Source organism: Callorhinus ursinus, unplaced genomic scaffold (genome assembly GCF_003265705.2).
Source record: "Callorhinus ursinus isolate GAN/ISIS: 27379988/994484 unplaced genomic scaffold, GSC_fseal_2.0 scaffold33, whole genome shotgun sequence".
Taxonomy (NCBI): domain Eukaryota; kingdom Metazoa; phylum Chordata; class Mammalia; order Carnivora; family Otariidae; genus Callorhinus; species Callorhinus ursinus.
Genome location: NW_027397095.1, coordinates 10,208,149 through 10,221,640, shown reverse-complemented (window position 1 = coordinate 10,221,640; position 13,492 = coordinate 10,208,149). Strand labels below are relative to the sequence as shown.

The 13,492-nt window shown below is 44.7% G+C and overlaps 1 protein-coding gene across 4 annotated transcripts in view; it reads right to left on the bottom strand.

Annotated features, from left to right (window-relative positions):
- The window catches only part of TENM1 (teneurin transmembrane protein 1), a 772,415-nt gene that overhangs the window by 24,509 nt on the left and 734,414 nt on the right, over positions 1–13,492 (bottom strand). For all 4 annotated transcript variants that reach the window (XM_073879177.1, XM_073879176.1, XM_025852677.2 and 1 more), the window contains 2 exons: positions 5,816–5,988; positions 4,375–4,610 (listed from right to left, as the gene is read on the bottom strand). In XM_073879177.1, the coding sequence (XP_073735278.1) occupies positions 4,375–4,610; positions 5,816–5,988 (409 nt within the window). The remainder of the gene's footprint in view (positions 1–4,374; positions 4,611–5,815; positions 5,989–13,492) is intronic.

Sequence of the window (13,492 nt, the reverse complement as noted above, 5' to 3'; positions counted from 1 at the left end):
ATCAACTCTGCCCAGTTGCCTGAAATCTCCTGTCTCCTGGTGACTCCTTAGGGGTAGACACACTGTTACTTGGGACTGAGAACCATAGATATATTTTTAGAATAGATTCATCTATCTGCAAGCAGCCTCCTTATCTAAATTTTCACAAAATAAATCCCTCCAGCAAACCTGGGGAGAAGGAAGTTAAAATAGCGTGAAGCAAATGTGAACTCCAACTCTGAGCAGCCTGCAGCTGTGTGCCCTGTCAGCAAAGGCATTTTCTGAGAACGGAGGGAGATGCTGGAACCCTGTTGGCTGCCTCCCAAATTCCCCATCATTTGTCAGCCTGGGACCCTGTGTTGCATCTGGGCTTGTTTGCCCTTTCAGAGCGCCGATCACGTATGAACATGTTGCACTGAAAAACCAATCTACCCCGTTCTCAGTTATCTTTGAGTGGCGAGGGGACAAAAATCAATGGTGAGGGTTTTAGATTAGTCTTTGCTTCATTTTGCTTGTAACCACATAATCATCTTACTTGATTTTATTACTTTGGTTTAAAGTGCTAAGCTTCCTGGACTTTTTTTTTTTCTTTTCATAAAGGAGGCTGCAGGGCAGGGGTTTTGCTGTAACCTCACATCGCAGTCTGTGAAATCTTGTGAAGAGCTCTGGGATCCAGCACTGGGCTGCGTCTCCTAGAACGGCGTTATTATCCATGGAGGTGGCGAGGTGCAAGCCAGGTGAAGTTCCTAAACTGGTTTGCTGTGGGTGAATGTCCAATTCATTTACAACGGCTTCCATTGTGATCTAATCTCTAATTTCTCCATTGTAAAGGGAAATGTATTTATGGGGACAGGCTGATGCAGCAGATCAGATACACGGACTGGTTGTAAAAGTACTTTGCAAGGAAGATGATTCAAACACACCTCAGGTTGGGGGGAAATGGATTTTTAAAATAGAGGACATCTCAGGATGTTAGTGTGATTTGTTTCACTTAATGGAGCTGGTGCAGGACGGCCCAGAGGTAACAAACCCCTTGCTTGCCCAGACTGAGCAGGATATCACGTTTTTCAGCAGTCTGCCTTGTTCACCTTGAAGGGGACCCTGACTTTGTATGCAAAAAACCCACCAGTCACTGAAGAAGAGCAACGCTTGTTGCTTTATCTCCAAGAGAAGTCTATCCTTTTCTGTGTTCTCTTTGAGCTAGAAGGTCTAGGGTGGATGTGATCATCCACCTAGCTTTTTGGAATGCCCATCATGTTACCCAATGGGCCTATAAATGAACCTGTCATTTTTGTGCCTGAACAATTAGTGTTTTATGACCTGCTGTCCAAGCACACTTAAAACTCACAATCACACCTTTGTTTGGTTTTTCAAAGAGGAGTCCTATTTCCTACTGTACAGCCGGGGTTTCTATGTTCTGTGACTATCTGGACCTGGGATTCTGTCTCAAGAGCTCTGGTACACCCACTTGTACTTGCTCTGGAATGGCTGCCCCACCAGGAGAAATAAATGATTCAGTCCAAGGCCTTGAGGTACTTGAGGACACCCGTGAGGCTTATTCTTTACATGAATGCTTACAAATGGATCACTGTCTATCTGGCCCAGAAAGAGAGAACGTTACATCTTGTGCTATCTGCTTGCCCCTTGAAAAGCTACCGGAAATGAAGGGGCACCATCTCTGAAATAATAAACTCAGCAGGGAAAGAGAATTTTGCCTTGTCAAAACTGGATTCACACCTACATTAGGGGAGCATATTCCTTCCATTAAATTGGATTTGCTTAATCTGGGGGAACTGAGGCAGCAGTGTAAACAAAAATGCATGAGGATGGGGAGAGAAGGTAAGAATCAGCCAGTTAAACAGCTTCCCTTCTCTGGCCTCTTCCACACTTTCCCTGCCTGGAGGCCAGCCAGTTGTCCTGTACCACCCACATGTGCCAGTACATTAGAGTCGATTATTTGTCTCTTTTTGTCAGCATTGAAATGAGGAGTCAGGCCCTGCCAAGGTGGCTCCACTGAGTGGGGCAATGATTTATAGATTAATTATTTTAAGGAACAAGGCAGCACAGCATGATGTAGTGGAAAGAGTGCTGCGCTAGGCGAAGACCTGCATTTTAGTGCTGGCTCTGATCCTTAATAGCTGTTTGACTTTGGGCAAATCACTTAACCTCTCTGGGCCTTAGTCTCCCTATCTGTAAATTGGGAATAACAACAGTTGATGGTTGTGGTGATCAAATAAAATCCTGGCTATGAAAGCATTTTGTTAACTCTAAGGCACTAAACATGTAGAGGATTGCTGTTAGGTTTCTAGGGACATGCATGGTAACACCACTCAGCTGAGAAGGGGCTCCATTCTGTCGCAGGACCTCAGGAAGTGCCCTGGAAGTCACATAGAAGAGAAAGTCCTGAATTTGTTACCCTTATAAGCAGTTCCACAGATCTGCTCAACTATACCACAGGAAGGGAAATGGGTCAATTATAAATAGAATCAACTAAATAACACTTCACTCCTTACACTAAAGAGCCCCCAAATGTTTTATGACCTTTAGCTTTTCAACATTAAGAACACTTTGGGATATGAGGTGTAAACTAGAGTTTAGAATTTCTCCATTATCTGTGCACATGGAGGGGAGAAAATGGTGGGTTATCTTAGAAAGTGGAAAACCCCAAAGTCACATAGCACAGGATGGGTTATCCTAAAGAATGGGAAAACCCAAAGGCACATAGTGTATGATATGGTTCATAATGTTTTATTGAGGCTATAAACTGGAGGAGGCACTAAGAGATCATTTATTTGATACAATTATTCTATGATGAATCCATGAGGTTGATAAGCCATGTGTAGATGGTTCTTACTTTGCTCTAGAATGATATTTTCATTTCACAGGTGAAGAAAATAAAGACATTTGTTTTCTTTCTTTCTTTTTTTAATTAAGTAGGCTCCATACCCAGAATGGAGCCCAGTGAGGGGCTTGAACTCACAACCCTGAGATCGAAATCTGAGCCAAGATCAAGAGTCAGACGCTTAACTGACTGAGCCACCCAGGTGCCCCAATAAAGGCATTTCTTAAGACAGGTCGACTAACTTCCCCATCTAGAGCTCTACCCAGGAGATACCATTTCTAGAATTCGGACAGAAACCTTCACTGCTTCCCACAGAGAGAGGTGTGTGTGTGATTATGTGCACTGGTTTTACTTCTCAATTCAGTAGCACATCAGTGGTAAATATTCTGATAGAGACTGGCGATAGAATCAAAACATGCAAATTGACTTGTGCATGTAGACAACTTTAGTGGCATTACAAAGACCACCGAAGTCTGTTTCTATGGGTCACCAATACAAGTGATTGAAAAAGAGTACTGTCGTGCATTATTTTGTCCATATCATGGCTTTGGACTGGTTGGACTGTTTCTTGCTGGAACTGGGTGGTTGTCTGGCGTTGTATTTCCACAGCCTAAAGGTTACCACATTTTCACTGTGAGCGAATTTGTACCGTTAGTGAAGAAAATGCAAACATTCCAGGTATCCCAGCGTGACACAGGTGCTTGAAGCAGGCCTGGCCTCAATTGTGAGTGATTGTTTCCCTCGGGCTGGCAGTTGCTCTGGGGGTGATACTGAATGTTACTATATTTGGAAAGTTGGTCACATCATCCGAACATTGGTTAATGCTTAAGAAGGAACAGGTAGACACAGTGCTGTGGTGGTTGTAGGCTTTGTGTGCTGCAGAAAGGCAGGTTTGACAGGGATCTCTGGCTAGCTGCAGTGAATTGTGCTTGGTAAGGACTTAGAAACCACCCCCCCCCCGCCCCCTGCCCCGGACAAACCTTTAATTTCCTCCAGGCAGCTCTTCTCTGAGCACCACTAGTCCAATCTCAGTACTGGTCCTTTACCCCTTTGGCCCTTAGTAATGTATTCACGGCAATGATATTATTCACTGATTTTTTCCTTTTAACTTGGCTTTGTCCGAAAGTTGCCTTATGTCTCGCATCCTTGTGTGTGTGCCTGCCTGTTCTTTCCACACGAAGTATAAAGTATCCCCAAAGCAGGGAGCTGGGTCAAGGTAGTGAACCTGATAACCATCTCCCAGGTATGCTGTGAGGGATTCTGGAGGGCCTCCTGACTAAACACATTTCTCCACCCAGACTTTCTGGGTGCCTGAAATTGCTACTATTAGAGCACTTTAGCTGGCTAATGACAAAGAAAGCTCCTATTAGAATGTTCATTTAAGGATACTGAACCATTATCAGCCATTAGCACCCTCTCTTGAATTAGTACATCATATAAGCTAGTCAGTCACCTAGAAAAGCTTTGTTGCAATGGGACTTCAGATTAGGGCAGCTCTGCGGTTTTCGAACATAAAACAGAAGTTCTATATCTTGCATCTGGTCAAGCCTTACCCTCAGTCTCCTTTCAAAAGCTGAAATGTTGCCTTTGTTTTGCTCCTTGCGCTGCCGCCACTCGATGAGGTTTGCATTGTGCTCTCCGGGCAGGGAGATGTTGCATTTGCCCAGGGTGGGGTTGACTGCCCCGGCCAAGATGTGGGGCTCTGAGCTGAGGCTGATCTCCATCCCGCTGGCAAAGGTCACGCGGAGGGAGCCGTCCGGACTCACCCGATAGGTACTCTGGGTATTTTCTGTAGGCAGAAGAGCAAAGGAGGGAGGGGGAAGAAAGGGAAGTGCAGGAAGCAGAGGAGAGACAAGTTTAGATTCAGCGGGAGGCAAGTGTGGGGAAGGATGAGCAGGTGGGTCGCTGTGGACCTAACTGCCTTCTGGGCTAGCCGGCCACGCTCACAGGCACATGCGCTCTCTGTCCATTTGGGTCTTGTTACTCTCATAGCTGGGCTATCTTGTTCCTTGGATAAAAGATTCCTGTCTAATACTGCAGGCTGTTTTTGGCTTGTCTTTTTCATTTTTAAAGAACTCCCTCACAAAATGCTTCTCTGACTTGGTGGGTTGGCCTCCTCGGTTTGCTGTGCTGGGAGATAGGAGAAGAGGATGCAGGTCACCTCGGCATCCTGACTGCCTAGGGACGCGGGCACGGCTGCCGCACCCTGCAAAATGGTTACACTGACAAAGGGTGCTACCGATCCTGTTAGAGTGAACCTGAACTCTGGGCAGTTCTGTGTCTGGCCCCACAACCCAACAAGAGAATCAGTCCTTAATGACTGGGCAGAGAGAAAATTTCTCTGTGTCCGTGTCCCTCTAGCTTCCGAGACATTCTTTCCAAATGCAACCGTTCTCCCTCCCTTGGTCCCTCCCTTCCTTCCTTTGTTTTCTTCTCTCTCTCTCTCTCTCTCTCTCTCTCTCTCTCTCTCTCTCCCTCCCTCCCTCCTTCCTTCCTTCTTTCCCTTCTCCCCCCCTTCCTTCCTTTTTCTTCCATTCTTACTTTTCTCTCTGACTAGAATGAGATTTTAATTCTCTCGTTTCACTTATATTCTTCCTTGGTGTGTATCCCAAGTCATCCTTTTTATTCACCCACGTCAGCATTGATTTAGATTGCTAATCTCAGATGGGGCACAGACTTCATTTCTTTCATATAACCCAATCAGGGCCTAAAAGAGCTTTACAAAAGGTGGGTGCTGGGAAATGACTTGAAGGGAGAGCAGATTTGGCAGGGATTGAACCTCACAGCTCCCACAGAGATGTGGCCCAATGTTGGTATGTGAACTTTGTGAATGGGGTGATTTTATTTGGGTTTCAGCCTCCATAGCTGGAAAATAAGGAGAAGAAGCCATCTTCTCAGCCAAAAGTGAATTCTATTTGTTAACGGTGTGCAGAGGTTTGATGGTAGGTTAAGAAAGGTGCCTTTATAGTCAGGTGAAGTGGGAAGTATCCTTACCTTGTTTTAAAATATATATGGTACTAGTTGCTGTCAAGTTGGTTGACATGAGGACATTTTCACGGTTGGAAGTATCTAGTTCCACTTTTGTCAGCTTCTCCAGGTCACTGTGGAAACTGCTGACCTCTCCAGTGGGAAACGTTGCATTGGTCAGATGTCCCTCGGGGTCATACCTGAGGAATGCAACCAATCCCAACTTTGAAGCCTCTTGGCAGTGATAACAGGCCTTTGCAAATAAAAATCACTTGGCAGCTAATACAGTTTAACTTTGAGTGATAACAAGTATTATTAACCTTGTTCAATAAGAAGAAAAAGGTCAGAGGGATGATTAATCAAACGAAGGTATTTCTTGCAGCTTCTGAATTCTTGATGACTTCCTTGAGCTGTGCTGTTTTACAGAAAAAATATATCTAGTAATGAATCACCAGGGTGGAAAACTGATTTATGAATCATGTCCTGCTGTGTGTAATGTTGCAGGGAGGCCTCCGTTTGCAATTTGGGTCGATCCCACTGGATGTGGATAACAAAAGCCAGCAGAGGGTGCTGTTGGCAAAGGAAAAGGAGGCACAATCGGCCCCCGCCGTCCGGAAGGGCAATAAACTGATTTTGCACTGTGATAGGAAAATTATATTTGCTGCTGTTTAAGTTGCCAAATTTGAGATGAATGAATCATTCTTCCAACAAAATGAACAAGCAGAGAGGATAATGGAAACATGTTCATTAAAACATTCTGGAGCCCCCTGATCTCAGTGTCAGTTAATTTTTTTAAAAAAAATCTTTTTAGAGTATAGCACATAATGCACTGTAATTTGCCTATATGAGTAAGAGACAAAAAAATAATTACCTGGGATAATAGGCAATAACCTATATCTGGAAATATAGTCTAGTGAGTTTACTTTAAAAAAAAAAATCAGAATGATTGGCAATCTCACTGTCCTCCAAATGGAAACTGCTTCCCTGAAGGCTTTTGATGTGGAGCTGTTCTTTTATTGCCAATAGAACCATGAAAAATAAACACTTCATTAAAAGTAAAGACATGCACTTGGAAAACCCATTACTGTTTTCTTTTCAAGTTGCAAATTACAAAATATTTAAGTACTTTTATTTGCTTTTAAAATGTTAAACAATTATATTCTTTTTACCCGAAGTGAGCAGAATAGAGCCTGGACACAATGGCGAAGTCTGGCTCTACTATTTTCTCCCCCGACAATTACGCAAAATGGCATAGTGATTTAGTGTTAGTTCACTAGGTTTTAAAGAACTCAGCCTGGATAGCTGCTCAAATTTTAAAACCTAGACCAGCCTTTGGTAGGCTTGGGAAAAGGGGCTGGACCTTATTTCGTCAGACAGAACTGAACTTGGGGCTATACACAATGCCACCTCAAGTTCGGTGCAATGTGTATATGAGCGTGTGCACGCACGCACACGTGCTATCAGTTTAAACAGTCACGTATGCAAATGGAAACAATCAAATAGGTCAGTTGATATCACAAGCCCAATTGTTTAATTGGAGGCATCCTTGGTTTAAGTGGATATTCGTCAAAATGGTTGCTGGTGTGTTGCTACTACGCAGCCCAGGCCTCATTATCACGAAAAGGCTGAAGGGTGCTGTTTGCGCTTGGGGTTAATGGTGGAATCCTGGCCCCTGCTCAACCCCTTTGCCCATGGCCTGCTCTGGGGCTCTCGCTGCAAAAGGTTGGCAGGCCCAGCACAGCCTTGACCTTGTCTGCCTGGTCTTACTTCCAGGAGAGGAAAACAATGTCTACCTTTAATTTTCCCAAGTGTTTCCAGGCAGCAGATAGAAGGAAGCTGCCTTCCTCATGGGGGAGATTGGGGTCCCAACAGCCTAGATTCTGTAGACAGTTCCTCTCTGTTTCACATCCATCGACAGCAAATCAGCCTCACTGGATTACCTTTCCTGGTTTCTAAGTGGGTTCCTTAAAACTTGGCAAGGTCACTCATCGTCATTCCTCAGGAAATCTGACCTAAGATTCTAGGCATGCAAGTTCCCAATGGGCTTTCCAGCTTGGGGGCCGTTGCTTTCTTTCTCAGTCACAGGGCCTCTTGTTTTAAAGCAAGATTTCATCTAAAGGTGAAGGCAGTGGTTCTGGCCACTGCTCAGGGCAAGATCACAAGATCGGATGCCGTTTGAGGCATCCATGAGCAGAGGTACAAGGGCCAAAAATTCCAATGAAACTTAGCAGTGGCCTGTGGATAAATCTGCTTTCCTAAACCCCCCTCCTCCAAACACCTTTTAAGCTCAGTCGCTGGTGCTGTTTGCGATTATACGTCTCAAAGCTGATTCCCAAGGGCACAGCCATGTTCCTACATATTCTGTTCCCATCCCCACTTCCCAAATTGACAGGGGTACATTTGGGGAGGAAAGATTAATAGTCTTGGATAAGACTGTAATTACCTGGATAGATCTAGCTGGGAGGTAGCTGCCTGATCCTTTTCTGATGAGGGAGGCAATGGTGTTGGGGATCAGGTAGAATTTTCCAGAGCCCTGCCCAGTTGCTGGGTAGCTGAAAAGTTATACTGCCTGATTTCCTTTCTGTGGCTGGACATGCATCCTTTTTGAAAGTGTGTATTTGACTTTAACTCTATCCTAAACAAAGCACCCTACCTGGAGGGCATAATGCTAAGTGAAATATGTCAGACGATGACAAATAGTGTATGATCTCACTTGTAGGATCTAAAACAAACAAAAAACCCCCACACATACCAAACTCAGAAAAGATCAGATTTGTGGTTACCAGAGGTGGGGTGTGGGGTGGGTGGGGGAGTTGAAGGAAGGTAGTTAAAAGGCACAAAAGTTTTCATCAGAAGGAATAAACCATTTTTCTCTCTCTATTTTTGTATCTATGAGATGACGGAGTTAACTTAGATTGTTTTGGTCATTTCTCAGTCTTATTATATAAGTCAAGTAATTAAGCTGTACACCTTAAACTTCTACAGTGCTATGTGTCAATTATATCTCAATAGAAGCAAAGGGAAAAGAAAAACAAAAAAATATCCCCAAAGCACTTTACCCAACACACTCACAGACCACAGTTCTGCCAGTCAGCCATAGCAATCACATTTGGTGGTATCTTCAGTGTGGTGTCTCTGTCCTTTGTATGGCCCTAGGTCTAAACATATAGGCCCACCTCTCTTTTGTGGGATCATTTCCAAAGGAAGAAGCGACAGGCCAAAGTACTCATTAGTGGATAATTCCCACAACTTTGGAAAGATTGCTCAAAAGTGGCTAAGAAATAAAGGGAGCCTTTGATTTCCTATGGCTTGCTTGAGTTTTTTCTCTCCATCACAGGGGAATGCATGTTTCCAGACTGAATGTCAAAGATACAAGTTTAATCAAAACCTCTTATGCTGTGTTTTCCTTTGGTGCCTGCATCCTTTGGTGCAGAGTACAAGCCAATATGCTGCAACTGATCCCCTCAGGCCACAACAAGGTGGCAAGCCCCTCCTTCCTGGGGCCGGGGGTAGCACTCGCTTAACCAGGCCTGCAAATTCTGGCAGGTGAATTGTGTGATCGGGTGATGACTGTTGTCTTAATAGTCATTAGAAGCGGGTCTGGTTAGAGGAGATTTGCCATCAGATTGTCCCTTCCTGTCCTGATTTTACAGAATTCCACTATGAGGGTCTCACAGGACACCAATCAGTGAAATATTGAGTATAACTATTGTTTTGCTCAGCACCTCAAAACGCTATGTACGTGTGTGTGTGTGTGTGTCTGTGTGCGTGCGTGTGCATGCAGACATGCCCCATTGGAACAAGGAAAACATTTATAAAGGAAGTTCAGAATTCATTCTTGTCCTTGAGGAGCATATAGTTTAGTTGGGGTAGGGTCATATTTATACATTATTAAAAATATATGTGGGCTGATATTTTCTCATAAGGGATAGTCTGCCCTTTTCCCTTGAGGATAATTTAAGCTAGGGCTAAACCATGCAGACTAAAAACAAGAAGTTCCCCCCCTTTCCTTTTAAGAAAATATTAATGATTATAGAAGGAAAACTCATTACTTATTTTTTAAAGGGAAACAGACCCCCTTTACCCTCTCATGCCAGAAACCTGACCAACCTAATAAGCATTCTGTAGGAAATACTGGATTCCCCTTCCTCACCAATAACTTCATTTGGCTTCCTTTGATTTGGCTCCATGTCCATAATGCCCTTCTATCTCTACTTGTCCTTTATTCAATAAGTATGAGTCTTGTGCTAGGTACCGGAGATACAGTGCCGAATGAAATGCAAAGTCTGGTGGGGCAGATAAGACATTCACACAAGTCATTCTAATGCCAGAATATTGCCACATGCTTCCGTAAACAAGCTGTCGAAGCTCAGAGCGGGCAGAAGTCATTTCCAGCTGGGCTGAGCAGAAAATAAGGAGGGGAAGGAGGTGGTATTTGAATTCTGGAAGGTAGGTAGAGTTCAATCCCTGGATAGGTAGAGATGGGGGTAGAGAGGAGATGATGGCATGAAGAAAAGTATACAGGTGGATGGGATGTCCATGAGAAGAACTGGGTTGCTGGGGCACAAGGTTCCTCTAGGACGGTAGTGGGTGATAAGATTGAGAGGCATGTTGCAAGCAGAGCATAGGGGACCTGGGGTACCGGGCTCTGGAGGAAAGCAGAGAGGCAGTGGAGAATGGAGAGCCACAGAAGACTTTGCAAGGAGAGAACAGTACGATGAGAGCAGTACCTTGGGGGCAGCAAATCTTGGAAGGGGATATGTGGAGCAGGGCGACCTGTAGGAAGGCTGCAGCCTTCATTTGTGTAAGAAGATGGGGGCTTCTTGCCTTTATTCAATGTACTGTGATTGCCTATCTTTGGGACTAGTCTTCCTTACTAGGTTGTAAACTCTTATCCATAGAGGGAGGGTGCCCATGTCTCATTCATGCCTGTATTCTCGGTGTCTGGCACAGAGTAGATTCTCACTACGCCTACTTGTTGCGTGAGTGAAATAAGATGATACCAGTGGAAATGGAAGGGATGGGTGGATCCAAGAGCCAGTGTACTGAGAGAAAAGACAGAGCCAGCGATGGTGGTGTTGGGAGGCCAGGTTCAGCTCCCGTACATGTCCTGTGCTCTGCAGCTAAGCTTCCCTACCAGCCCCCGGAAGCTTTTTCTGCCAGTAGCCTCTGTTCCTTCTGTTCACTTCCTGTCTCTACTGCAGTTGTCCCCAGCATGACCCATGACCTTCTGTCTGCTCATTCTTGATCCTTATCAAGGGCATAAAGCACACACATGGAGAGGTGATGGAGTAGAGGTGTCGAGAGTGTTGACAATTCTCTGTTCTTGCTTAACTGAAATCCTTTGCCTGCCTGGAGGTAGGGGGCTGGACCACATGGTGCCTTAGTTCCCTCTCTACTCTGAGATCCTAGAAAACTCTGGAAATATTTTGATGTGTTTGGACAGATTATATAACCAGTTCTTACATGGGAACCATGTCCTATGCCCAGGCAAATATCCCACCCAGAGACATGGCTTATTTACCTTGCCCCTCCCTCTACTTCTAATCTTAACAGGGAGGAGGGAGAATCCCCCATTACCCATCTTCCATAAAACCGAAAATTTATAAAATAGCCTAGAAGGCACTCAGTGCTATTATGAGGGTTTTCCAACTTGTCAGTGGATGGCTTTTTTGAGGGGGGCGGTGAGGTATGTGCTAACAAAGTCCAGAAAGAGAGAATACAGAAGACCAGGGATCAAGAAATCACATAAATGTGCAGTCTTCTTCCGGTGGACGGCTTCCACAAAGGGCAAGGGCCTGCGGAACCACCCGCTCAGCCTGGACCAGGAGCAGAGACACACTGATGCTTTGGCTTCAGCCTGGGACTTCTCCAGTTTAGTATAGCAGAAGCCTTTGCCAGGGCAATGCTTGGGAAACAAGCAAGGGCATCCTGGCTACTCTCGCAGCCTCCTGGGAAAAGAAGGCTTGCCTGCTGTGTGAGTTGCTGGGCCCTTCCCTTGGGCCCCCACTGCTGTAGGGTCATTGCAATTAGGAACCTGCCAGCCCCCTTGGGCCAAAACCCTTGGCTCATTTGGTTGGTATTCCTGCCTTGACAGTCACCTCTCTGTTAGCCATTTCTCTGTGGTCAGCTTTCCCCTGACATTCAGGACGCTCAGGGGCAGTCAAGCATCAAGTACTAATACTTGGGGTGTGCAATTTTGATCCCGGTCCAAGTCAAACGGAATTATGAAAATCAATGAACTATTTAAACAACATCACATTACACAATACAAGCCCACATACTACCGCTGCACAAGAAGCATTTAAAAATCCCATTTGGATGATCCACTTTTCAGGGTCATCTGTGTCATTTCTCCTCTCCATCGCCACAGATAATCAAAAGATGAATGGATTACTGGCTTAGCTACCTGTACGTGGCCATCCTCCATCCTGCCAAATTTTGCTTCTGTTTCTCTGTCTCTCAACTCAGAACAGAATTTCTATTTCCACCTTGGCAAACAATTTGTCCCCTTTGGCCACAGAAGGCAGCCTCCTCACCTCAGAGAACTGCAGGGCTCTGACCCGGACCAGAGTAGTAGGTCCAGTTCTGTGTTCCCCAGCTTCAGAAGGACAAAGGAAAACTCGAAGGAGTGTTCAGAACTGGCTAACACATTGGGGGATAAAAGGGAAAGAAGTCCGATTTTGTACAAAGAGGACCGTAAGCAGGATTAATTACATTATATAGGTTGGGAAATTGCTCATTCTTTTCTGTGCAGGTAAGAAGGGACAGGGGCAGTGTCTCACTGGGGGCTGCTGCTCGGCACCAGAATGGAGTGCTTCAGGAGGAAGGGGGACTTTCCACAGATGATTTTTGGTCAGGAGGGTTTCAGCATTAATCCTGGCTGGAGCTAAGGAGGGAGAAGGAAGAAATGACTATTTAGCCTCCCTTTCTCTTCCTTTTCCTGCTACTGGAGGGGAAAATCTCGCTTTCCAGACTTCCCACGGTCACTCTTGCAATCCCACAACCTTCTCTTTTTTTCTGGAAGGCAGTTTTTAATAATTTTATTTTATTTTTCATCATAATAAGTGTAGTCTTTAATCTCCATCCACTATTTCACCCATCCCCCCACCCACCTCCCCTCTGGGAACCATCAGTCTGTTCTCTACAGTTAAGAGTTTATTTCTTGGCTTCTCGCTCTCTGTCTTTTTTTTTTAACCTTTGCCCATTTGTTTTGTTTCTTAAGTTCCACATATGAATGAGAGCCTGTGGTATTTGTCTTTCTCTAATTGACTTATTTTGCTTAGCGTTATACTCTCTAGCTCCATACATGTAGTTGCAAATGGCAAGATTTCATTCTTTTTGATGGGTAATAGTCCATTGTGTGTGTGTGTGTGTGTGTGTGTGTGTGTGTGTGTGTGTGCTCGTGCGCACGCTCATGTGTGTATCTTCTTTATTCATCCATTGATGGATACTTGATACTTGGGCTGTTTCCATATAGCAGCTATTGTAAACAATGCTGCTATATCCCTCTGAATTAGTGTTTTTGTATCCTTTGGGTAAATACTCAGTAGTGTGATTCCTGGATCATAGGGTAGTTCTATTTTTAAGTTTTGGAGGAACCTCCATACTGTTTTCCACAGTGGTTGCACTCTTAAGAATTCTTTACTCACTGTCTCTAATCTCTCTGCTCTCGGTCACTTTCTTTTATATTATTATTTCTTA